The sequence below is a fragment of the Serinus canaria genome, chromosome 2 (assembly GCF_022539315.1).
Source record: "Serinus canaria isolate serCan28SL12 chromosome 2, serCan2020, whole genome shotgun sequence".
NCBI classification, from domain to species: domain Eukaryota; kingdom Metazoa; phylum Chordata; class Aves; order Passeriformes; family Fringillidae; genus Serinus; species Serinus canaria.
The window spans coordinates 62,039,671-62,066,720 of NC_066315.1; the positions used below are offsets into that span (position 1 = coordinate 62,039,671).

The 27,050-nt window shown below is 42.9% G+C and overlaps 2 protein-coding genes across 4 annotated transcripts in view; both read left to right on the top strand.

The window, feature by feature from the left end:
* The first annotated feature begins 1,579 nt into the window (after positions 1-1,579).
* NHLRC1 (NHL repeat containing E3 ubiquitin protein ligase 1) lies at positions 1,580-18,176 on the top strand. Its single transcript, XM_050970389.1, has 3 exons — positions 1,580-3,727; positions 13,878-13,989; positions 15,286-18,176. Exon 1 carries the CDS (start codon positions 1,624-1,626, stop codon positions 2,779-2,781), a length of 1,158 nt encoding a protein of 385 aa, XP_050826346.1. The 5' UTR covers positions 1,580-1,623; the 3' UTR covers positions 2,782-3,727; positions 13,878-13,989; positions 15,286-18,176.
* A 511-nt stretch (positions 18,177-18,687) lies between these two features.
* The window catches only part of KIF13A (kinesin family member 13A), a 104,247-nt gene continuing 95,884 nt past the window's right edge, over positions 18,688-27,050 (top strand). For all 3 annotated transcript variants that reach the window (XM_030236023.2, XM_030236033.2, XM_030236038.2), the window contains exons 1-2: positions 18,688-18,835; positions 19,054-19,144. In XM_030236023.2, the coding sequence (XP_030091883.2) occupies positions 18,781-18,835; positions 19,054-19,144 (146 nt within the window). In that variant the 5' untranslated portion in view covers positions 18,688-18,780. The remainder of the gene's footprint in view (positions 18,836-19,053; positions 19,145-27,050) is intronic.

The following is a 27,050-nucleotide window of genomic DNA, read 5'->3' on the forward strand; positions in this document are numbered from 1 at the left end:
GGCCATCAATGCTTACAAATATCCTTAAGGGCAGTTGACAAGAGGATGGGACAAGATTTTCAGTGGTGCCCACGGGTTGGAAAAGGGGCAAAAAGGCACAAACTGAAACACAGGAAGTTCCATCTGAATATGAGAAAAATCTTCTCTACTTTGAGGTTGACAGAGCCCAGCGACTTCTCCCCTTTGCAGCTTATTTTGAAATGAAAGGTATGATTGCAATGTAATGTATCATAATTCATCAAGAATAGAAGACGAATAAAAGCCATGGGGATTTTTAGAGTGCCATAGCACTAGAGCTGCAAATGGGTCTGCTGGTTTTAGCACAGCCGTACCCACGCCCACAGCTCAGTGGAACGCTCAGTATTGCTCATAGATACTCCTGTTTCAAGGCTGGGTTGACAGAGAGAAGAATGGATGTAGCCAGTGGGCTAGTGCAAGCTGGGAGCTGCCGGTTTTGTTTGTTTCCACTCCTGGCCAGTACTGCAGCTACCAGGTTTAAGCACCTCTTTCCTTTCAAGTTTTTTCCGGATGCAACATGAGAGCTCCCAAAGTTTATCTCAGACATTGAGATATGTGATAGCTGCAAAAGGCCAGGCGCTTGGCACAAGGCTGCCGCATGCCCTGTGGTGTCCTGCACAGGACTCCCAGGCATGCGACAGTCTGGCAAGAGCAATGCCACGTGCCAAAACAGCCATTTTAGGATGGATAAGATCTGTGTGTACCCTGTAACTCCTCTGAGAATTCCCTGTAAATGCACCTCGCAGAAGGAGCACATGCTGTCCATGCACCTTACAGAAATGTGTGTACGTGCCTATCTGAGAAATGTGTCTGCTAGTGATGAATGTAAATATTTTCTAAATTGTGCCAGAACAGAGGGAAATTCCAATGAAACCAAGGCATTCATAGGGGTAGAGTATATCTCCTCTAAAGACAGGTTTAGAGAATTGGGATTGCTCAGCCTGGAAAAGGCTCTGAGGAGACCTTAGAGCAGCCTTCCAGTACCTAAAGGGCCTGCAGAAGAACTGGAGAGAGACTTTTTACAAGGGCATGTAGTGACAGGACAAGGGGAAATCTGACAGAGAGTATGTTTAGGTAATATATTAAGAAGAAATTCCTTAGTGCAAGGGTGATGAGACTGGAACATGTTGCCCAGAGAAGCTGTGGGTACCCCATGGGGCTTTGAGCAACCTGATCTATCCTGGTCATCCCTGCCCATGGGAGGGGGATTCGAACTAGATAATCATCAAGGTCCCTTCTAATCAAAACCATCCATGATTCTGTAAATTTGCGGCTTAATTCCATACCCTGGTAGGGGCATAAAGAGAGCTAGTAGCGGTACGGTAATTTGATAACGGGATGTCTGTAAGAATCTGGTGGGTATGTGAATATTCTGGCGGGTGGTTGAATATTCTGGCGGATATTGGGATGTCCTGGTGGCTATATGAGCACTGGCGGATGAGCAGCGGTGCTGCAGGGACACTCCGCGGGACATTCCGGGCTCTGCTCCGCCCCCGCTGGCCCGCAGGGGGCGCGCGCCCGCCTCGGCCGCTCTGAGCGCCCGCCCCGCTGGGCCCGGGGATCCGGGGCCGCCGCGGGGACTCCGATCGCTCTCCTCAGGCGGGGATGGCGGCGGAGGACGAGGCGGAGCTGAGCCTACTGGAGTGCCGGGTGTGCTTCGAGCCGTACGGCCCCGACGGGCAGCGGCGGCCGCTCAACCTGCCCTGCGGGCACGTCCTCTGCCGGGGCTGCGTGGGGGCCCTGGCCGGCGCCGAGCGCCAGAGGCTGGAGTGTCCCTTCTGCCGGCGGCTCTGCGGGCCCGCCGAGACCAGCGACTGCCGCCCGCTGCTGCAGCTGCTGGAGCTCCTGGGCCCCGCCGGCGGCGGCCTCGGCTCGGCCCTGGGCAGAAGCGGCGGAGGGCCGGCGGCGGCCCCCGCGGGGCTCGGGCTGCGGCTGTGCCTGGGGGGCTGGGGGTCGCTGGTGAATCCCACCGGGGTGGCGGCCTGCCCCTGGTCGGACCGCCTGGCAGTGGCACACGACGGCAAGAAGAGGATCCACGTCTTCGGGCCGAGCGGGTTCTGCCTGCGGCGGTTCGGGGAGCGGGGGGATGCGAACAACGACATCAAGTATCCGCTCGATGTGACCGTCACGTCGGACGGACACGTGGTGGTCACCGACGGCGGGGACTGCTCCGTGAAGGCCTTCGATTCGGAGGGAAGGGGGGTCCTGGCCGTCCGGGAAGGCTTCTGTTTGCCCTGGGGCTTGGATGCCACCGCCAAGAGCGAAGTAATCCTGACCGACTCGGAGGCCGGCGCGCTCTACCGCTTGGCGGCCGACTTCCCTAGGGGGGAATTAAAGAAGTGTCAGATGATCCGGTCCCGGCTTGTCAGCCCCAGAGCGGTTGCTGTCTGCCAGACCTCGGGGGCTGTCGTGGTAGTAGAGCACCTGAAAGCTCGAGGAGCGAGCAAGGGCAGCACCCGAGTGACGATACTCAGTGCGGAGATGGATCTCATCGGCCAGATGGACAGCTTCGGTTTGAACCTTGTTTTCCCCTCCAGAATATATGCTACTGCTGTGGCCTTTGACAAAGAAGGTCGTGTTATAGTAACGGATGTTTGTAGCCAGGCTGTCATATGCTTAGGGAAACCTGAGGAATTTCCCAGCTTTAATCCTCTAATTAGCCACGGGCTTTCTTATCCTGTCGGACTGACTTACACGGCAAACAATTCCCTCGTCGTTTTAGACAGCGGTGATCATTCAGTGAAAGTATATAGCTCTACCTGAGTGGGCTTAGATGCTTCCTGCTGCAGGCTCAAACTGCTTCTGGCCATAAAGCATGCGGAGTTCTGGAGTTTGTAGGAGTGGAGAGAGGAGGTGGTTGTGAGGCTTTGAGTAAAATCCCCCCCACCCCCGAGCAATACGCCTTGCTTCCTGCAAAACTTGTATCGCGTCTCTTGCCTACCTGTGGGAGAGGACCTGGCTGTTGCTGCCTGTAGCCAACAACAAATCAACAAAACAAATCACTTAGCATTTTAAAACTATCCCATGCCTTGACAACCAAATGGTTTTGGTTTTTTTGGTTTGTTTTTTTTTTTTTGACACGTAATCAAAGACCAGCACGTGTGAAAGTATATGCATCATTTATTTGCATTTCCCAGCACATAGTTATCACTATGCTTAATTAAGTATAGATACACTCCTGACAAAACTGTTTCCAGGAATTGTGCACAAGGAAGGAGATTGCCTTGACAGAATGATAGGAGAATTGGAAGCCTCCATTCAAGGTTGCATAAACCCAGCTAAAATCACTGTGATGGAGGAGCTACCACTGATGAGTGAGTTATGAGAAGCGAAATCATGTCCAAAGTCTATTTTTTCCAGGAAAATGCATTTCTGGGGGCACTCTTTTTCTCTGCTAGTTTATTCCCTCCTTTATAAAGGTTGTAATGGAGCACTTTGTCTTCCTCTAAAATGTCCAAGTCTGTGTCTTTACCTGGACAAAATCTGGTGTGTGGTTACACAGCGAGGGCTGCTTTGCCTAAAAGCCTCTTGAAGTATTCACATTTAGACCACAAGTACTCCTGCTTATGTAAGTTCGAGTTGGCTCTGCTGCTAACACTGCCACATGTAGGAGGTTTTCAGCACTACCTGCCTCTGTTTTGTCATTAATAAGGTGTTTTTGCACTCCCAAACCCCGGGATTCAACTGCAAATTGAAATGTTAGTGAGAGGTAAGCCTCTTTTTTCTTTTTTTTTTTTTTGTAGCTTCCAAATGAGATTTTGTTGATTGTGAACACACAGGAGATTTAGATCAGTTTATATTCCCTTGTTTTACTCACACTAATATTATATTCTCATTTATATTCTCACAGTTTTACTGTGGACACAAGTCCTTTTACCTTATTGCATAGTGGAAATTCTGGTATACAGGACTTATTTTGAGAAGGATTTAATACCCCCACTAGAAGTCACTGCTGCATTTTTAGGCATTTACATGCTGCTGAAATGATTACTTAGTTCAGTATTAAAATGAAGTTAGATATAAATGTAAATGCTATCTGAGGTAGAGATGAGTAGATTAAAATGGCATAAAACTTTTGGGTTTTTTTTTTTAGTAATTGAAATCATTAATATTAACTAATGTAATTTGAAATTCACAAGCAATCTCTCAGTAAATTTTTTATCTGGCTTTTGCTCTGACTTCAGGGCATTTTATAACTGCATGTGTTACAGCACCAGTGATTTACCAAATACTTACATTAAATTGAAGCAGTTTAGCCCTCTAATTCAGGAAATGTGTTAATCTGTCTCATGTCAACATTGATATAAACAAAACAAATCTATTAATTGTAGCTATTTGTAAAGGTTAATTGAACAGTGACCTGCCAATAAAGTGTGATTTGCTTACTTCTATATTTTAATAATTTAGTGATAATTCCTCATGTTTTTTCATCACATGTTTCCTTGTTACAACACTATTTCTGTATTGCAGTTGCCCTGTAGATGGTTTTTTCTTCTGTTTGGTGAAATCCTGCAGAAGTTGCTGTAGGGTCATTTTTTGCTATTGGAAATTGTAGGGATGTGCACAGTTGGTATTTTTCAGCCTTCTCTACTGCCTGGCCACACAGCAAGTTCCTTTGGAAGAACCAGAAATCCTCCTTGGCTGTTCTGCAGTATGAGCTGTATGGCCCTGAGCAGCAGGCCAGCTGGGAGGTCAGGAAGGAAATTTACTCAAAGAAGGAGACCCCTGGATTATATATTCCTTTCTAGATACCAAGGAGACTCCTGCCTTGATAGAACCAATTAGATAACACTTCCTTTGGGGGACTGCTGTGTGTCAGAATGCATGCAATGCCATCAATGCTGTATTCATGCATAATTAATACTTTGTCACAGTAACACTTTCTCTGAACCATGGGCTGTGAGCTTTCATCTCCTCAAACCTTTGTGTGCACCAGGAGCTTGGTTTTGCTACTAAATTAATGGATGGGAAAATTTCCTAGGACCTACTGCCATGTAGGTAACTTTCCAGCAGCAAAAATGCTGATTTTTAAACATTTGACTCATACTGTTTTAAAATCTACAAAAACTCCTATTGTTGCCCATTCTGTTCCTGACTCCTTTGGTAACTAGAAATCACTTGATTTTTGGGTTTGTAAGCAAAATAAACTTTGGGACTTTATTCTACCTAACAGAATTTTTTTTTTCTTTGTGCCATCTCCTGTAGTCTCTGCTTTACCTACCTACTGAAAGCAAATTTCTGTGAACAATGCAACTGTTTTCTTTTTACTCTACAGTTTGGTGCTTAGTGTTGTAAAACACTGCATTGAAGGAGCCATTACATTCTGCCTTAATTAATTTGATGCAGGTGCCTTAATTGAGAAGCAATAATGAACTGTATAAAACCAAATATTAAAATTTTGAGTTCTTTGGTGCTTAAGAGAAAATGCAGGAGTAAAGCTGAAATCTTCCTTTTGACACAAAATCTTGTGTTCTTGGAGAGGGATAGCAGATATTGAAAGGTCCATGGTTGAACTGATTCCTTAGATTTGGTGTCTGATTGGCTGTGCTTGGAATGGGGATAGCTAGATGTGTTCTTACCTTTGGAAAAGAGTGGTGGCCATTCCATTTAGAAGGGAACATAGGACTGTGTCTAGATGCTTCAGTGACAATTAGTGTTGAGTTTATTTTCTAAAAATCTATCACCTTTGCATAACTTTCTGCACCTCATGCTCTAGCCATTGGATTAAATCCAAATAAATATAATGGACAGTTTTCCTTTAGTGCCATGTCTTCAGCCCCTAGTAGAGATTGCTATGTCTGCTGTACACACACATACACGCTGCAATTCCTATTTGGTTTATTTTTAAGCACTGATCTCAGGTTGCATATAAACAAATCAGGGTATGTTGACAGTGTTAAAGGAATTAAAGGAGTCAGAGGAGTTTCAGAAATTAATATTGAGATGATGTTCTGTAACATATATATTTTTTATTTTGCTTGTGAATAAAATAATTTTAGATAAAGAATGTATTTTTTCAGATTGGTGAATAAGGGAGAAAGAGTGAAAAAAGTAGTAAAATTTATTTCATTTTGGCCATTGTCCATTTGAGCACCTGTCCATTCCCTCCAGTCACATTGCTATGCACATCAGTTTGATCTTTATATTTTCCCAAAGCATGCATGTAACATCACTGTAGCATTTTTTAATATGGACTGATTTCAGGGGAAGAGGGCATCTCCTGTAATAGCTCCCAAACCACTAAGAATGTTATAGAGCAGGTCCATCAAGATGATAGCCTTGAATATAGGAGACCTTTCCATTCTGGAATGGTTGATGGAGGTCAAAAAGGAGCTTTCTTCCCTGGGACCATGGGTCGCAGTGCTGTTGCACCCTGCACAGGAGGTATTTCATTTCATTTCATTTCATTTCATTTCATTTCATTTCATTTCAATTTCACTCCCCTCTCCCTCTCCCTTTCCCTTTCCCTCTCCCTCTCCCTCTCCTCTCATCCCCTCTCCTCTCCTCTCGTTTTTTTTTCCCCCGACTCTTCTCAGAGGCTCGTCTTACATTTTACATGTCACCTGTGAGTCATGGCTTGCCTCCACAGGAGCAAAGCAAAAATACAGATATTTTCAAGTGAGTTCTAAACCTTGCTATTTATTCAGGCATCTCAGGAGAACTGAGAGATCATTCGGAGAACAGCAAGTGCTTCTTTGATGGTATCACATAAGCATCCAGGCTTTCTCTAAAGCGCCTCCTTTGTGTAACATGTCTGACTCTCCTGGACAGCTTCAAAGCTCTCTAATAGTGGAGAGGTTCTCAGGGAGCAGATGATGCATTGCACTTACACCTTTTTCTCACCACTGCTTTCCAAGAGATTTAGAGATATTCCTGAACTTGGCACTCCAACCTCTCTGTGAGGCAAACACAGTACAAATGTCTTGGCCCTGCAGCTGCAGACAAGAGAGCTGAGCATCAACGAAAGCCTTTGGCAGACTTCAGGCTAGATCTTAGAGTTCCCATCAAAAGGCTACCTTAATAAAGCAGGTTACCTTAATAAACACAGAGAGTCTGTGTTTAATCACTCTCTTGTCTGGGAGGTGCCTTCCTGATTTTGGAAGACGTTTTGACACCATACTGATGATCTTGTTACTAATTCCTTTGGTGTTTCCTGCAAATCATGGAAATTAATACTTTTCCAAACCACAATGTATTCCAAGATAATTGCTTCCAGCGTGCTCCACAAAAGTGTGTGGTTTTGAAATGCTCAGATTTCACATTAAGGATAGAAAGGAGGAGATCAACTCTGAAAAGGGAAAAAAATTAATGGAAGATGTCTGTGGCTTAAGCAGAGGGTGAACTCCACCAAGTCAGAGCACAGAGCACACCCATCATTCCAGTAAAAGGAATGCATTCTTAAGAGGTGAAGCATTTCAGCCTGGAAAATGGACAAGATGATAAGGGCTGGTGCCTTTTGATTAGTATTTACCTCTGACAGAGGAATAACCTGCATTTGAACAGATATTCCAGCTACAATAGACACTTTTCAGATGGCAATCCTTAGGAGAGCTATCAGTTACTTGTAGCTTTTATTATCTGTTAGTTTGTAGCAAAAATCTGTTGGGGAGGAAATAAAGATTTAGAGAAAACTAGGCATTTTAGGGAAGTATTCTCCCTGTAATTGAATTAATACGTATGTAGCATTTTCCTAAAGATCCCTCTTAATGCAGGCAATTTTTATTGTTTGCTCACAGATGAGCAATATATGGGCAGACAGTTCAGGTGAGAGAACAAATCCTTCTTTCATTGAATATATTTTTAAATCAGGAAACTATTGCTTGTCACAAGATAAAACATTTAAAATACTTTAAATATCATTATATGCCTTGTAATGAATAAAGGGCAGACAATTTTAAGCAAGACATAGGATTAGAGATCTAAAATTATAACTGAGAAAAAGAAAGAATTTACTTTGAGAAAACTCTGAAGACACTAAGAAAACCAACCAACTAAAAAAAGATAAAATGTTTTTTATCAAAGCTTGCTTTTAAAACTTCTAGTACCAAAAAAAAAATGCTCTTGAAAGAACTATACTCCTATATAATCACAGGAGGTAACTCTTACTGGGAATTTTTCCAAATATAAATAGATGAAAGATAAAACCCATTTGATACTCACCTAGCATGATTTTCTGAATAATATGGACTATGGAATTTAACCAGTCTTAACCAGTATTTAGTAACTACTGATCTGTACTACCAGTAAGAAACAAAGAACAATTGTGTCTTCTACCATCACAGACTAAGGCGCTGCCATGAGAAGAAATATAATGTCATTAAAATATGCTTTATAAGAAATCTAGCAAAAAGAGACAGACAGATTAAGTATTAAAAATATATAATCACTTTCATATGAAAAGGATGTGCCTGGCTCCCTTATCTGTCATTGTCCTTAATTAGGTAGGAAATAGGGCTCTTCAGTGAGTTCTCTGCCAACTTCCCCTCAACTTACAGCATGACATTATGGAGCCAGAAGTATTTAAAGTACGTGTATTAGTCTTTTTCTATTCCTAATATTACTTGAACTGACTTGTTTGAGTTGAGGCTTGCTCTGTCATGAGCAGTTTATCTGTGCAGTCATGAGTACTGCAAATGGAATTGTCCATATAAATAAAGGCTGCAGGACTGGGCTTGAAGTCAGGGAGATTCAGGCTAATGCAGAGGTTTGCCCTGGAGAAGTCTTTGCAGCAGACTTTACTATGACAATTTCTGGGAATGCTGCTTTGGGGTTTTATGTGCTGAAAGTCCTATGCATGTTTAGAATATATTATAAGCAATTATAACTTTCAGCAGCAGAAATCCTTTGTGAAAGACATTTATTGTAATAGTTTAGCTTATTTATTCTTTCATAATATACTGAACCCTTGCTTGGTTCCTAACAGTCCTTTAGACTGAGTGGAGCAATACCACACTTCTCTTTTGGCATGTGCAGTTGCTCAGTAACCAACAAGCTGGGGCAAAACCCACTTTGGACCAGCTTCAGTGGAGAGAACATGTCTTGCAGATCCTTCAGAGAAGATTTTTAGTCTTAGCCAACAGTTTAGAAAATGTGTGGTGTTTACACTGTAGTAGAGATTACACTGTAGGTTCTAGTCCCAAGAAGACTGTGTGATTCTATTCCCAAGAAGACTGTGTGATTTCTAAGGCTGCGGGCTAGTTAGCCACTTTTGGTTTTATTTTGCAAGGATTGCTGCCTTTTAAAGACCAAGTGAAAAGCGCAGCATTTCTTCCCTAGTATGGCAAAGTGAAATTGAAGTTACCCCAGGCCCAGAATTAGAGGTTTTTGTAATTTATTTTGTGATGTTCATAAAGCTGTTCAGACTTGGATTATATTATCATTAAAATGCAGTTGATACTATATTTCACATATTTCCACTGTGTCAGTGTTACTGAGATTAAAAAAAAAACCAAAACACTTAGAAAATTGCACCTTGAAGGCAGAAGTAAATCTTCTCTTTCTTGTATCTCTCTCACTGGATAAATAAAAGCCATACAACTGAATTATTATCAGACATCTATATCAAGCCATGGACTTTCACCCTTTTGTTTGACTTGACTTAAACCTTCAGTCAGTGTTATTAATGATAAGGCTAAAGTTTTGATTTCTGAATTTCAGTCACATTGTTCCTATTTGTGACTTCTGCACAAGCCTTACCTATTATTCCCAGCTGGTTTAGTCCATTCCTGAACTGTATTTCTCATTAGCTGCTGTTCAGTCAAACTGTGGTGTATATGTGTGTCCTCACCACTTTGATTTCAGAAGAAAGGTTAATTCCCCCAGAGATTCTGTCCATGTTTTGGTTGTGCTGTGTTACTTTTCTAAAACAGCCTTTCATCTTTGCTGTCAGATTAAAGGGAGGAAACCTCAGATCACAATATGAATGGTGGGAAAGGACCTAAGTCATTCAGGGAATGCCTTTGGGAGACAGGCAATGCAAGCTTTATTACAGGAGAGAAGATGGGCTGTACAATTAAAACTGTGTGTGGACTAACAGTTTTAGGAATCCTTCTACCCCAGCTCCCCCTGTGCAACTCCATTTGTAATAGTGACTGTGGGAAAAATTAAATCAAAAGTCACTAACTTCCAGGTCACTGTGTTTTTTGGGGTTTTTTTTCAGTCCTCTGCAATAGCAGCAGGCTGGTCCCAGTGACTATGACACTGTATTGGATTTTGTGGATGATTGCTATAACTGGTCTGAGTTTTCAAATCAAATAAAGTTCTTATCCAACCTACAAGAAGCTTGGAAGCTTCCATAGACCGTATGTTAATCAATTTATATTTCTATGCAAAGAGCAAGCCTTTTGTCATGTATTAAAGAAGATAAAATTTGAAGCAACATGACAACAAAGGATACCCTGTGGTTGCACTCTTTGACAGTCTTCAATAGACAAATAAGAGTATGATCTGTTGCTTATAATTTTGCTGGTGGTTTGAGATTATTATTTTTTTATGTTTTTAACTTTGATGGTGGTGGTAGTTATGAGATTATTGGTTTTGTTATGTTTTCTTCAGACTGGAGAGAACTGGGAGGAGAAATGATGGGGTGTTTTCTAAATAAAAGATCATAACTCTTATTATGCACCTTAATTAGCACCTTCAGCACTTGTTTCTACCTTCTACAGGAACTGATGAAACCTGCTCAACTTAATGTGAGTCTTCTTGATGACTTCAATAGACAGCACACAGATCCAAGATCTGTGCTGAGCTGACTTCCATATGTTTTAACAAACACAATTCCACCTCCTCTCTCAAGGCTTTGCCTCCCTCAGCTTCCTTACTTTGCTGATGTGCCCATGTGTACTGTTCTCCTTTCTAATCTCTTTCAAGCAAGAGCTTCTTTCCTTCTCCACACTTTATAAGATAACATGTTTGGCTAGAGTGCTTATTTGCCAGCATTGCTAAAAAGTTATTGCGTAAGGAGGAATTTTGGCTTGGCCAGCATGGTTAACAACTCAGCTTACTTAGTAAGCAAGCCTGGTGGATGTACTCCTCCCTCCCCACCCTCCTCTTCCTCCCAGGGGCAGGGCCCTAGTTCCAAGTCTCTCCCATGGTAGTCAGCAAAGTTCAGCAGCTCTCTCAAAGCAAAAAGTAAGCCAACAAGGGGACTGTGACTAAGTGCAGAAGGGTTAACAGGAAAACTGCTCTTTTGCCCCATGAGACTGCTGCCACTAATCAGGCTGTTTATGTTTACAGCTTTCCCACTCACCCCTACTGAGCACAAGGTTCACCTCTGAAGACAGCATCTGAACACTGCTGTGTGTTTGGCAGACTGCATGTAGTATCTGTTTGCTAACTGAAGACACTTGAAGGCTGCAGACTCACTTTTCCTACCTGCAGAAAGGCACACACCTGCACTTAGCAAATGCATAATAATTAGTGATGATCTGGACAATGTTTGTGAACCAACTCCCTGCTCCCTTAATCTCAATTTGGGACTTGCAGTCACAAGAGAACTGCATGGATGTGCTGGAGTGATGCTTGCATACCAGACATTCCTAATCATAAAGATGAAGAGGGGTGAGAGCTTTCTGGGTAAGGGGAATAATGGCAGGGTTGTCCTTTTCTTCAGTTCGCTGGGGCCTGCCTACTGATTTAAATTGTAAATAACGTTACAAACCAGCTGTGGCATTTTGTTTTTACTTAGGCAAAGCATCTGATTTCTACTTATACACAGGAGAAAACTGAAAGAAAAAAAAAAAAGGGAAAATCTCTATTAATTTAACATCAATCCCTTTTCATACCTTAATAGTTATATTAACCACAGATAGGTGATATCAGCTGCTTTGGGACCTTGTGATCTTACTTTTTAAGAGTACAAAACTGTTTCTTTTCCACTACCATAAAATATTATCATCACCATGGTGTTTAAAGACATGTGGCACATGTCTGGTAGGGTCAGCAGGAAAGTTTCCCTGCTATCACATCACCTAACCCAATCAAGCTCACTCTTAAAATTAGCTTAATTTAGTCCTCTGGTCTTCTGTGTAAGAAGCCATTCCTCTGGGGGTAGAAGTCAATTCATTTCCAGCCTGAGACAGAAGGATTGAGGTTGGCAGGGACCTTTGGAACCCATCTGATCCAACTTCCCTTCCCAAGCAGGGCCACCTGGTTGCACAGGACCATGTCCAGATGGTTTTTGAGTATCTGTAAGGATGAAGCCTCTACAACCTCTGTGGGCAACCTGTGCCAGAAGCCAGTCACTAGTCAGTCACCTTCACAGTGAAAAAATGTTTCCCAGTGTTCAGAGGGAACCTCCTGTTTTTCAGTGTGTGCCCATTGCCTCCTGGCCTGTCACTGGGCACCAGTGAAGAGAGCCTGGCTCCCTCTTCTTCACCCCTCCTCAGATGCATCTATGCATTGATAAGATTCCTCCCTTTGAGTCTTTCCATGCTAAATAGCCCCAGTTGTCTCAGCCTTTCTTCTTAGAAGATGCTCCAGAGCCTGAATCATCTTAGTGGCCCTTCACTGGACTGTCTCCATTATGTCCATGTCCCTCATGTACTGGAGAGCCGTGAACTGGACACAGCATTCCAGGTGCAGCATCACCAGTGCTGGGGTAGGATCACCTTCCCTGCCCTGCTGGCTGTGCTCCACCTAATGCAGCACAGAATAAAAGGACTGTATAAAGAGTTTACTCCCATTTGTTCTTGTCCTGGTGTTTTTCCTGGAACTTCAGTAGCACCATGCTTTTGACTGGCCTGAAAGAAAGCATAAACAGCCATATCCCTTCTCGGTCTTTATTTTGCTAGACTAAACAAACTGAACTTTTTTAGTCTGCTCTTCTTTGATAATGCTCACCATTCCACAGTTCTCCCAGTAACCCTTTAATGTGTCTGTTCTATTTTGAACTCCTCTTCCTAAATGCTGTACTGAGTTTTCCAGGTGGAATCTCAGCTATGCTTTTTATCATGTCATGTGTACCTCTTCCTTCACTGTAGGAAATAATTGAAGTGATTACTGAACTACATAGGTTTTCATTCAGGTATTACTTGGTTGAGTCCAGGATGAAGACCCACAGCCCTGCTCACCCTGTTATAAACAAATTTAGGAAGGTATTTGAGTTGGGGGTGGAGTGTTCCCTGAAGTAAAAAAGGGATGGCATACAGATAATTAACATCAATAGCAACAAAAGTGTAAATAAAGCCACCATTTCTTTCCTGGACAGCTAAGGAATGTGAGCTACATAGAACACAACTAGCTGTCAGAGGAAGACACAACTGTTGCTCATTTCTGAGGTTATAATTGCAGGGATTTAAATTCCTTACCATAACCAAATCCCTCCCAAGATGACAGTAAGGTTCAGTTTGGATTCAGTAAAAGCTTTAGTCACACTTTTGTAGTATAGGGAAATGTATCTGAGTGATATAAAGAAGTTTTCTTTACTTCCCATCAGTTTCTTTGCTACCTTTTCCTCCTTTTTTATTTCCCATCAGTTTCTTTGCTATAGCTGCATTACTCTGCTTCTAAGCTCATTTATTTCTATTATTAGGACTTCTCATTTGTAGGTAATAATGACCATTAAAGTTCCCTCAGTAATTTGAAAGTATTTTTCTGTTCTAAGTGATAGGAGATGGGGAACAGAGCTCCCTGCCCCCTATTCTTCAGTGAGTGGAGCAAAGAGATTGTCCTCTGCAAAACGGTCATGGAGTCAAATGTAGCTAAAATTAGGCAACTCCACTTACAGGGGGGTTAGTTTCATTTACTGCACTGATCTTGGGATGAAGTTTATAAAAGCCCATTGCAATATTGTATCAGGGGTAGGGAGAAAATATCAGATTTTTTCCGTGAAATTGCATGTGATGTTTTTCCCCCCACAGCAAGGAATGTTTCACCTCGATGGAGATGTGACTAAGCCTGTCTTGTGAACATTCATTTGTTGTTATTGTTCACCTCTGATCCCAGTGTGAGATCTACTGTGGAGCAGCCAAGGTGGGTATGGAGGCAGAGCTAGGGTCTAGCAGAGGTCATCACCCTGGCGAGGTGAAACCAATCAGGTAATTTAAAATATTTGTAAATTAGCCTGTAAGCACAGATTTAGTCTGTTCATCACAGAAAGCAGACTCTCTTCAGCGCTGAGGTAGGTTTAAACTGCAGTGCCTGTTCAAAGCTATTTACCTTGTGTAGCTTTGAGCAGCACTTGTCAGGCAGGGTAATGTTTAAGTGCTTATATTCTGCATTTGTTCTTAATGCTGGCAGGTCAAAATGATTCATTTTTTTTCTCAGTGTCAGAAAAGCATTTGTCACTGCAGCCCCTTTCTGGGCCCAGAGTGTTGCCATAAATATGCTGGACATAGAGGACAATTTTCATGCCTCCTGCACAGCTTTAGAGACAGTCAAAACAGATCTTTGATAAGACAGAGATGGCAACCATCCAGCCTGACTAATGTCCAGCTTGAGTTTGGAGCAAGAAGGAAGTGGAAAAGCAGCCTGAAAAGTGCCCTCAGACAGGCCACTGGCTAAATACCTGCCCTCACACTCTTGTAAATTCAGTGAATCTGTCCAGCAGGGTTACTTGCAAAACTTAGTGATGTGTGACAGAAATTTAGTTCCTGGTGTGCAGTTATGGGCAGACATTTGCTTCCCCAGGTGCTCTCTAAATGCATCTTATTAAATGAAAAATTCAAGTTTGCCTGCATAACAGGGCACTCATTTGTGTCCTGTCACAAATACAGTCATATTTTATTCCACCTCTCCAATATGAAATATTTCTCCCTTCCATAATGACCGTGCCTACTTTCTATGTGCTAAATGTTATTTTAAAAAATGCAGCTAAAATTATGAGCCATTCTTCTTTTTCAACAACATGAAAAGTGAACAATGTATCAATTATTTTGTTAAAGCTATGGTTTCTTCCTGTTTTTTTTCCTAACTTAAGTGTAATGTATTAGACCATTAACCTTAAAATATCAGTTGGTTTTATAATATTTATATATTATTTATATATTTATATTACAAATATATTTGTTCATTTTACATCTTTCTGGCTGTATGATGCTATAATGTGTTTGGGTTCGAAATAGAGGGTTTTTTTCTCTGTTAATTCAAATTCTAAAAAATACTTTGTAAAATTTTGGAAACACAAAAATCTTTTGTGGGCCAGTCTTATAAAATACACTCCTTGGGTTTAATTTAGTAGTAAAAACCTTCATTGTAAGCATCTCTTGGATTTCAGGTGCTGTAAAATTAAACACTTTGTCTTTCTTTTATCACTTTCAACACCAAAAGAATAGCACTGCTTTCCATGCTCCCACTGCTGCCAGCTCCTCCTCTCCTCTGGCTCCTGTGACACAAGATGAAGTTAGACGTGCCAGTGACAGCATGCATCAGTCAGGCACAGTAAGGTATGTGCTGGGGATGCTGCTGACAAGATGGATATTCTTGGCAGGCTCCATGACATTTCTCCTTGCCCTTTGCTGAAGAAAGGAGGTCACTGGAACACCATCAGGGCTTCAGGCATCAACCTGGATGCACAGCATCACTCCCCCATTTCCATGTCATGAAGCAGAGCAATTCACCCTTCTGCTCAGAATATATGGGAAGACACGGGCAAATCACATCAAATCCCTTTACCTGTGTTATGCCTTGGGAAGATGAGGAGCAACTGAAACTTCCCACCAAACCAAAGGAAGGAGCAATGTTTTCTTTATGCTTTTTGCTGAACTGTGGATCAATGGGCAAATGTACAGAAATGCTCTAAGGGAAGAAAGAAGAATGAAACAGATGGAAAACAAGAAACAGAAAAAGATTAAATCCTGGCCCTAGTACAGCTCCAAAATTCCTGTTGACTGCAATAGTAGAAAGCAGAAAAAAAACTAGAGGGTGGAGGAAAACAGGGAGAGGAAAGGGAAATCAGGGAAGGACGGCTCCAGATGATTTTATCCCCATGTTTCCATCTGAGTTCCCCCCACCCACCATCGGTCTCCACTTTCTCCAGCTCTCATCTTTTTTCATTGCTGAAGCAGTAACCTGTCATTTCCCATCCGGTATCTCCCATCCATCCATCAGCATGTCTGGGATAGCTGGCAGCTAATTCCGATGGGTTAGCGACCCATCAGTATCCCTTGCCAGTTCCCACGGGGCATGTAAACTGATCAAGTTAACAAATTCTGACGGCTGAGAGACATTCATCCTCAGTTGCTACCGGTAGCAAAGACAGAGATGTTAAGGGTTCCATATGGTATTCAATGGGGAGATACAATGCCAGAAGAGAAACGTCTCATCTGCCTGAATACACAGATTGTTCTTTGATCTACCTAATAATCTCATGGGGCCTTTATAACATGACCCTCTCCCTGTTCTGACCTAATGGCAAAGGGTTAGGGGAGACCAGAAATACATTCTACTATTAGCACGCTGCGCAGTAGGTGTGGTCAGGTCATGGTACAAATGTTGCCAAAAGCCCTTTCTTGAGAAGGCAGAAACACCTGGCAGAACCAAGACAACATTTTTGGCAGCGGTTTCTCAGAGTACACTGATGTGAATGAAAGATTAAAAGTTGCTTTCTCAACTACCTAACACTTGAATAAATCAGAATTTCACAAGAAGTGAACATTAGAACAAACTAGGTTGCATCTGCCTTTTCAAAGAGTTTTGCACGGCTGGCTTTCTGTACCTGCTAATGGTGGAATATAATTCACAAGCCTATACCAGACATTCATAAAAATTTCTTCCCAAGCCTCTTCCCACAGCCAAAATCATAGTCAATCTCATAAAGATTCCCTTTAGTTTCTCTTCAGCTAATGTAATTGTTTTTATGTAATCTTGCAATGATGTAGTTTTTCCACTAAGAAGTGGAAAAATGAGACGGAAGGGAGTATTTTCCCTTCCATCTGTTGGCTGTCTTCTCTTTCCCAGCAGTGTCCAAATTTCACAGAACAACTCCCTTTTTGCACAGCCATTTCAGACCTCATGCCTTGTCTTGAGCCAGTGCTTACTTTGATCTGGGTTCTTACAGTCTACAGCAGTAAATAGGATGTCTCAGGTCAATGTCCCTACTTTTCTTTACTCGTTGGGCCACATGCTTATGATGCACTTCATAATGAACTTCATTCCTTATGCCTGCTTCTACAGGCAAGAAGCCCACGTACACCAGCTACTCCTGCTAACATTCTCCAGATGCCTGGCTCTATTTGGTAGCCTTTCTCTTCTGCTGTGCTAAGTGCGAGTCTCATTTCCTTTCAGCATTCCTGCGAGTTGTGACCATTTGGGACAGCCAGGCCTCCTCCAGAAACTGTCCCCTCAGTCGCTTTGCAGGGCCCTTCTGTTTGGTGTGCTGGCAGCTGGGAAGGGGTTGATCTTCTAAGCCTCCCTCCATTGTTTCCACCTCTGTTTGAAAGGTCTGCTCTTTCTCAGTGCAGCTATCTATTCATCACTGGTTGTTTAGCTCGTTCTCCCAACACTGGTTTAGCCCCAGAGTAGACAGAGTAATCCCATTTGGGTTTGAGCCTGTCTTCCATAAAGAAAATGTTACAGACATCGCTGTTTTGCACTGGGATTCCTGCCAGTTAGCTGCATCGATAATAAGGACTGATTCTTTGGAAGGTATTTTACTGAAGCTAAGGAAACACTTCTGGGGAGAAAAGGTTTTAACGAGACACTTTGAAAATAGCCCTGTTGCATTTTTTACTAAAAATCTTTCTTGGCTTGCCCACTGGAAGCTCAGCCATCCTCAGAGCTCTCGGTTGCTGGATAAAACACCACTGTTAGTAACGTTTTCCCCCAATCTGAACTGGCCACTACCCTGTCCTGCAGTGTTTGGGCTGGCAGTCGTCAGTGGTAGCCGGTCGCTGCCTGGAAGAGCAGGACAGTGCGAGTGGCCCCGGTGCTTCGCAAGTAGCCCTTCATAGCCAAGGAGGTGACGGTGCAGGCTGGAGCCCGGGCAGGGCTCCTTGCTCCATCACCTCGAGCTGCTGCACCGCTTCCAGGCCTACATGCACGTTACACCCAGGTCATCCTGGGTTGTGCATATTTTGTAAAAACAAAACCATCCCCTGACGCTATAACACGTTTTCCGTGGCAGATTGTGGCTGTTCCTTTCCTTGCCCCAAGGAAACTTGACGTACAGTCGGGCAGGCCGGTGTCTGCGGTGGCGACGTACACCTGCACAAGGCAGGACGGTGGCTGTCGGGCAGGGCCCCCGGGCGGACCCCGCTCCCGCAGCATCCCCGCTCCTGCCGGCGCCGCCTTCCCGCGCAACGCGCATCCCTCCGCGCGTGCTCCCTGGGAAGCCGCGGCTGGCCGAGGATGGGGCGGGGGGAGAGGGAGTCTCCCCACGCCCCCACTCCGAAGGCGCTCGGGTGTTTCCGTCGCTCTCGGGCGCCATCGCCTTTCCCCGCCCTCTCGCCGCCTGCCTGGGCGCCCGCACTCCCGGCGGCGCGGCGGGAGGAGGAGGAGGCGGAAGATGGCGGTGGGGATTGGCAGGGAGGCGGCGGCGGCGGCAGCGGTTCTGCAAGCGAGCCCGTCGGCAGCCAGCGGCGGCGCGGCCCGCGGCTGAGCAAGGAGGCGGCTGGGGCTGCGCCACCACCGCCCTCCCCGGCGCCGGACCCTCCTCCTCCTCTCCGCTCCTTCCCTCCCTCGCTCCCTCCCTCTGTCGCCTTCCCCGCGTGCCCCGGCCCTCCGCCCTCGCGCCCGGCCCGGCATGGACGCTGGCGCTCCGCCGTGTCGCTGCCGCCGCCGGCGCTGAGCGGGGCCGCCCGCCCGCCGCTCCCGGGAGCGGGGAAGATGTCGGACACCAAGGTGAAAGTTGCCGTCAGGGTCCGGCCCATGAACAAGAGAGGTAACCGGGGTCTGGGGGCATCTCGGGGCGGGGGCGGCACCGGAGCGCGGCGTCCCCCCGCTTTCTGCCCGGGCTGGCGGGAGGACGAGCTCCCTCGCCCGCCGCCCCAGCCCCTCGCTCCCGGGGAGCCGGCGGGGGCCGAGCTGCACCGGTGTGCCGGGAGAAGGGGGGTGCGCTCGCTCGCCCTGGCTACAGCCCCCCGCCGTGTCGCCTTGCAGAGCTGGACCTGAATACCAAGTGCATCGTGGAGATGGAAGGGAACCAGACTGTGCTTCACCCGCCGCCTTCCAACGCTAAGCAAGGAGAAAGGTAAAACCCCGAGTCGCCGTACCCCGAGTTGAAGCCCAGTCCCGGCTCCTCCGCCTCGCCCTCGCAGACGCCTCGCTTGGCTTTGTCAGGGTAGTGGCCGGGTCCCCAGGGTGTCGCTCGGTGCTTTTCGGGGCTGCAGTGGGAAGGACAGGCGAGCGCCGACCGGGGCTGCTGCGTTGGGATTGCATCCGTGGGATGTCAGGGTAGTTTCTTTACCTGGCTTCCTGGGGGAGTCGGAGGTACCTAGTGTGGAGACAGAAGATCCCTGTTAGTCTCCCGGGTTTAGAAGTTGATTCTTGATTGACTGCTCAAAAAATAAACTGTTGAGTAGGTAAGCACTTAGACTGTGTGTGCTAAGTCAGAAATTTCCCTTTAGTGTAGGCTGTTTAACAACTTGGTGTAATCTGTGGGGGAGCAAAAAGTAGAATCTGATTTTTATGCTACTGATGGTTTTTTTTTTTTTTTTGTATGTAACTTTGTTTACTAGGTTTTAACCTATTTGCATTTGAAAAAGCTGTAATTGCTAGATCCTTTATTAATTCAGTGTTGTTCTGTGAAGTAGCCTATAGGAATATGCTAAAATAATTTTGAAATCTGGCATTTGGTTGTGATGCCCCAGTAAAGAATACCCTTGGAAAAAATCCAAAATACCAATGCACTAGACTGTAAAAATAGATCAGAACAGGAAAAGATTTCTTTCCTTTGAGGGAGTGTGGGGAAAGACAGGGAGGTGCAAGGGGAATATTTGTGTTGTATGCTCGTGTGTTCAGTTACCTTGTATTCCTATCTGCTTGGTTACCTGTTGACTGCTTAACTTCAGTTGACCTGTTAATTGCATTTAATGCCAAGGAGTGAGAAATCATTTGAATGGGTATAGAGATTTTCAACCTAGCACCTTCCTACTACTTAAACCTTTTTAAAAAAATATTTTTGACTCAGTTCATAATAGTTATGAAGAAAATATAGTGTGAGAATATTTTATTTTTTGCAAAGGCAGAGTGTTATGCTTTTGTAGCTTTTCAGCAGAAAAGGCTGAGACCTTTTGTATTCTTACATGTCCAAGGTGTGAAGGTGCTTCTCACACTAACCCATGTACTAGAATATAGCAGTAATCACACCAGTTTCTTTTAGATCCAACTTGCATTGTCTTCAGAACCATTGTTGTGGCTAAAGTGCTGGCCTGCATCTTGAAAGAACTGTGCTTGTTTCCTGCTTCTCTCAAAGATCTTTGTGTGATCTTCTATAAGTTGTGCTGCCTCTCTGGGTCTTAGGAGATCATCTGTGGAATGGAAATATTGAGGGCTTTTAAAATCTATTTTGTTTTAGAATGTATGGGGCTTTTTTTTTTTCAATAAACAGGAGTTTATTGAAGTGTATATAGCTTCTATCAGCACTGGTATAATAAGAATAAAAAATTCAAAGTGTGTGGAATTGACAAGTATGCAACATAAAATATACACAGAGTTTATAAAGCAAAAGCAAAAATAAGATTTAAAAATCACTATTTCAATAGACTCTAGAGACTAGGAGCCAGGTAGTTTAATGAAGATCTGGTAATGGGGGAATTTGCTTGTTGTGCACATTGGCCTGCAGGTATTCAGTAAGAATGTGCAGTGACTCTTTTGAGAGCATGTGTGTCTTGTGTTTATCGGTCTTTAATACCTATAAAATATATAAATTCTCTTGGTGGGAACTGGCTTCTGTTTCTATGTCAAGAGCCTTATGGGTGAGCTGTGACGCTTGTGTGCGACCTCACCGTCGGCAGCTGTGCTGGCAAGGGATTCCTGTCCTGCTTGCAGCACAGTGTGAGGCTGGAATTTGGCTGGCTGCTAACTTGTGTGTTTGAAACAACTGCCAGATGTGTTATTGGAAAGAACAGTCAGAAATACTGATCATAAGTAGCTCTCATTAGTGCAAACACACAGTTTGGGTGCCTGCTCAATGGCAGACGTTGTGTGTAACCTGTCAAGATGCCTAATGGGCTTTCTAGCGCCTCGTGAACATTCTTACCTTTCCTTCTGTGCTAAACTGCTGGTTTGTATTTTTTACTCAATATAAATAGTTTAATTCCTCATGATGAGGAATGGATTCTGTTCTTCTGTGTGTACCCACCATAGAGTGTCTGTATAAACTGGCTCTGAATTGCTGAGTAGTTGCTGCTTGTACTTGGATTGATGCCTTGGCAGGGTTAGAGATGTCAAACGGATTTTTGGTTTTCTTTGTGTAGCTTGTTTTTATATAGCTTAACTGGATTTTTCTTTCAGAACAACCATGTCATTGCAAAAATGATTTAATTTGTTAGGGTGATTAATTGATCTTTCTCTATTCTATGCATTATTTTAATATTCTGTTTAGTTTTACCTTTCCCTTTTTGCTTTTTATCTTTTTATATGGAAATTTCCCTTTTCTAGCTGAATGGAAGTACAAGTTTGTGCTGCATTTTGGAATAAGAATAAGTGGCCTTCTAAAGCAAATTTGGTTTCCTGGGCTGCTTTTTTAAATTCAGCTGAAGCCAAGAGACTATAGGGTGTAGGGAGCAGAATTCAGGACCATAATCTTTATTTGCTTTGTTCTCTCAGATATAATTTAAAAGATACTGACAGAATTTTCTAAAGTAAAATTAAGTAACTCTTTAATAACTATAAAATTATAAAATTTGCTCTTGGAAGAACATCCAAGGTTAGAAAAATCAGATTTTACTAACTTTGTCTATGCTGTATGGGGTTTTTGAATTAAATCTAAATTCAGTTGTATTATTTTAATTAGTCTTTAGGCATTATTAAGGATAGTTCTGAAGGATTTTAGATGGGCAAGTAATGCTAGTTTTACAGGTGATGTAAAAGGCCTAAAATCCCAGACAGTGCTGTCATTTGTTCAACTTTCATTATGTATTAGAGGTAAAGTTGTAACTATAAATTAGAACAGGATTCTGACTGCGTCTTCTAACTGCTAGACCACACAGCACTCACACATAACAAACACAGCTACAAAATAGTAATTGTTATTGAATGCAAGTGTTCTGTCTTTTTACAAGCAGCAGGCCTGCTGTTGCCCACAGGCACATGACTTCAAGTGTTCTAAACTAATGAAGGAGGAAAACCAGAACATAGTAAAACTGAACAGTCCGAGTCTGAAAGGCACAGGAAAATCTCCATCAACTGAAATAATAGGAGACAGAGTTCAAAAAGGAATGGTTTTCATTAACTGCTATCAGGTATAATCTCTGGTGCTGGCAAAGTATTTGGAAGTTCGTTGTTGGACTTCATACCTTTAACCCGTGTTTTGCTTTTCCTGGTAGCAGTAGTTTCTTTTATGTGTGCTGAAGTGTGCTTGTGTGTTCCTTTAGTTACCTCTCATGTCTCTCAGGCATTTCCTTCCCAAACCAATATAGATTTCCATTTCTTCCCAAGAAGAAAGTTTCTGGGAACTCTCTGATTTTTCTCCTGTCTTTACCTAGCAGCCTGAATTTCCTTTCTCAAAGTACTCCTTCACAGAAAAAACCCTATTCTAACTTATAGTCTTTTAGAAATGGGTATTATGTTTCAAAGCCAATTGAATACATCCTGTTGTCCTGCTATAAATGTTTGTATTTGGTTGTTGGCAACAAGGTGCCGTATTAAAACGTAACTATGAGATAATTAGAGTGTAGAGTCACAGACAATCTTGCAAAATGATTGAGTAATTTTTTTACAATGGAGATTTCACATCTCCATATCTACTAAAGATCTGACTTTACATTACGGATGTTATTTTTCAGTAGGACAAATGAGGTCTTGCTGGGTTGGTTCCTCCTCTGTTTCTGATTGTTAAAATATGCTTTTCTTCTTTCCTTCCTTTCCTTTCAGCTACACTTTCTAACACATAGGATCTGAAAAGTCTTTATTTTAGCTCTCTGATAACAGTTCTTCATGACATGATTTTTCCTTTAGTAAGCAAAATATTTGTCTTGACAGAAATAAACAAGGAACCATGGAGACTGTAGAACTAAAATGCTATTTCATCTGTACTTTTAACTGAAACACAAATTCGTTTATTGGGCAATTCGTTCCATTAGAGCACAGTAGCCTGTTGCAAACTTTGCCTTAATAAAAATCTCAGAGTAGAAAATAAGAAAAGTGTCCTCAGATTGTAGAGCTAAACTCAAAATCTCGCTTTCTTCTGAAAGTATCTTTCTTGTGTGTCTTAACTCTTAAAAAAAACCCCACCATGCTGACTTGTTTTTTCTGCTCTTTTCCCATCCTCATTTTGATAAGACAAGTAGCACCAAAGTCCAAATCTGCTTAAAAAAACCCTCTTCCTATAGTGCTGAATGACTGAAGATTCCAGAATACATGGGGGCTTTCTTGTTTTTTTTTCATAGGTTTAAGCTCTTTAATAAAATAAATAGCTGGGAACAGATGTGTGTGTGTGTCTATCTAGTCTTTGTAGGTCATAATACTTTCAAAGATTAATATCTGAAGCACAGATTTCATCCCTAGGCAGCTTGTCCTAAAACTCTTGTTTCCAGTAAACAGCTGTTGCACCTTCTGCTTTGGAGAAAACATGATTTTGGATGGTCTTTAGTACACAGTCCTTCCCTTGGTGGTTGCAGTACTTCATGGTTTTTGATATCTTGCTTTCAGTAGCATCAGAGGTGAGAGAAGAGCGCTATTGGAGGCCTTCATGATAATGGTAACTTTTTCAAACTGAAACTTCTGGAAGCTGAAATAGGACAGCTGCTAATTAGTTCTGTATCTGAAGGAGCCACTGACCAGATCACACCTTTGATGTGTGCACTTCAAATTATCACCTGTCAGAGGTGGATCATAAAATAGTAGAAGGCAGCAACTTTTATCTTTGCAGGAAATTGTAAAAGTAATCTGACTTTGACCTGTGTAACTTTCCTGTTCAGGGTGTGAACTGTTAGCTTTGAACCTTGGCAGAGGAGATTGATTTGAATTATGTATGGTTGGAAAAAAGTCATTTTGGGAGCTACTTTTGCATTGCTTTAATCCATTCATGCCTCAGATGCAACACTAGATGCAGTTCCTGCAGTTTAGAACTGCTGTTCTAAAATTCCATGTAATGAACACAATGATACATAAACTTGTAGTCCAAAGCTCTTGAATTAACTTGTGTGATACAGCTCTTGGTTCTTCATGAGGTGACCTGAACTGTGAGTAAATGCAACATCCATTATTTTGCTATGTTTATAAAATCCAGACTGCTGATAGGACCTTGTGATTTGCTCTTTAAGTGTGATTCCTAGAGGAAATTACTGTTGAAAGCTGTTGGCATCATGGGTAAGCAGCCTGTAGAATGTAGCTGGCAAAATTTCAGAATAAAAATAGATAGCGTGTTTGAGGAGAAGGAAAACTGTTCTTAGAATGACCATGTTTAGGCACTCGTTGCTTTGTAGCCGTTCTGTGCTTTTGGACTACTGAGTGTTATGTTCAAATATTTCTGAGGAGAACACAGTTGAAGGAGGTGCAGCTTCAAATCTGTCCCATTTTTCTCTTTTGCTATGTTGGAAGTACTTATGTTGTGGGACAGGAAAATATGTGTAAAAAGATCAGCAGGCCTATAGACGTGCTTAGCTTCTGTGTTTAGAAGGTACAGCTATGCATACATGTGTTTATTTCTGCAACCAGGGGTGTTTTTGAGCTCTGGATTACTAGTCACTACACCTTGAATATGTTGTCTATTGAAATGAAATATGAATTTTAAAAAATTGCAGCTCTCTTAAAATGGAGGGGGATTTTTGTCCTTTTTTGGGGGATGTCAGGCCTCTAGGAAAAAGTTTTATTTTCGCCTCCTTACCCCCTTGGTGTAAACAGAGACAATTGTCTTGTTTTGAAAACAAGATTCTCTGTTCTGTTGTGTGTCTAGTAGGTTTATTAAATGTGCACATGGTAAGACTCCAGACTTGTAATTCACTGTATTTTAATTGTTAAAAAACTTGGAGTTAAATGATGCTTGTCAACATGGTGTAACCCACATGTGGGTTAGATTCAAGATACTTCAGGAAGTGCTCAAGAAGTGCTGGTGCTGCAGACCCTGAGCAGCAGTGCACACCAGCTGCCCTTCCGTGCAGATCTGTGTGCCAGCAGAGCTGGGGTGTGAATCTTGGCACAAAGTGTCAGGGACAAAGCGAATCCCTTCTCGGTCTGATCAGGCCTGCAGGGCAGCATGTGCAGGCAGGCAGCTGCTGTTCAGGAATTCAGCATGGTGCTACTTCTAATAGTAAGATTAGAGCTAAATCTTTAAATTGACAAATGCACTTGTTGCTATTGTGTTTGAGACTTTACCAGATTTAAACTCCTGCGTTCCTCTGGTGCAGACTGAGTAGTGGTGGCTGCCTCTGGCTGCGGTGCCAGTGTCTCCTGCACAGACAGATTGTCCTTAATGATGAGAAAGTACTGCAGTGCCTTTGCTTATTTGGCCTGCCCTGGGTATGGTTTGAATCTATTAATGGAAACAATTACTGCCTGCTCTAGCAAGATGCCAACTGCTTGCGCAGGTGCTCTTGCTTAACTGAGTAATTTCTCTGGTTGTTTGATATTTTGGGAGAATTTCTGTTACTGATTGCAGACTGAAGATGGTTCTTTAAAGAAGTGTAAAGTGTTGGCTGGAGACAGTGAGTGCAGCCCACAACAAAGAGGTCCCTGCTGTGCAATGATGTGCACCACAGGACTCAACTCTTGAATTAACTTGTGACCCAAAGCACCAAGCTAACTAAAACAGTTGTGTCCTTGCCTGGAAATAATTTTGCTCTGTGTGTTACAAGAGGCAGTACAAGGGCTATACATTTGTCTAGCCAGTACCTGACTTTGTATGTTGATATGAAATTGGTCATTAGAGTTTGAGGTTTGTTGGAGCTTGGGGTGATCATGTGTGCCTTTGTAGTTCTTCTGTGAAAAGCTCGAGACTGGTGTCTGCTGGGGGGTGATAGAAGATCTCAGTAAGTTATCTTAGAAATGAAGGTCAAGCAGAAAAATCCATTGCTGACAGGAGTTGAAAATCAATGACTTCAGCTCAAGATATCCATGTTGATGAAGAGCAGGAGTTACACAAGCTGTTTTCAGTGCCAGAGGAGAGTGTCCCTTTACGTAATTTCTCATTTTGGGTGAAAAGTAAGTGAGTGGCTTTCTTATAATGTTGTGCTCGGTTAGTGTTATCATCAGTAATTCTGGCCTTTTTTTTATGATAGTTGCCTTCTAACATAAATTAATAGTTTTAAACCCCAAACCTCAGCCATCAAAACATCTATAAATTCATAATCATATCCTTAACTAGTATATTTTGTAGTTACCAGCCACACCCTTAATTTGGCATTTTGTTACATTCTAAATAGAGACATCCTGTAGAAATACTCCTACATCATCTTTGGATAATGTGAAGCTAACGGCTTGTAAGGTGGAACTTTTTCAATAGGGAGGTACTTTGAGTGTTTTGTCTCATTTCACTTGGATCACTGTAGGGAAATCTGTAATCACAGCCCCTCATGAAGTCCCTGGCAGCTTATCATCCTATAGTGACTTATTTGTTATTAAAGTGTTATAAGTCAGGACAGAAATTTATACCACAACTACTGTTTTGACGAGTTAAGCCATGAATATATTTTGGTGCTTATTAATGGTACAGGGCTTATTTTGAGGTGCATCAGTCAGCACAGCAGCAGAAAGGTATGCCTGAAACATTTCTGGGTGCTTGTATTAGTGCATGGTAACTAGCATGGTTAATGATGATGCTGCAGCTGCAGATGGGTTCTGAGAGGCTCTTTGTGTGCTAGCAGCAGGTTCTGTACTCAGCTGTTTCTTAAAAACTGGTCTCCACCAAGCCTGTGCTGCTGCCTCTTCATGCTCAGTAACAGCATAGACCGTGGGCTAGTAGTGACTGAAGATTCATGGTGTCACTGCATCTTCTC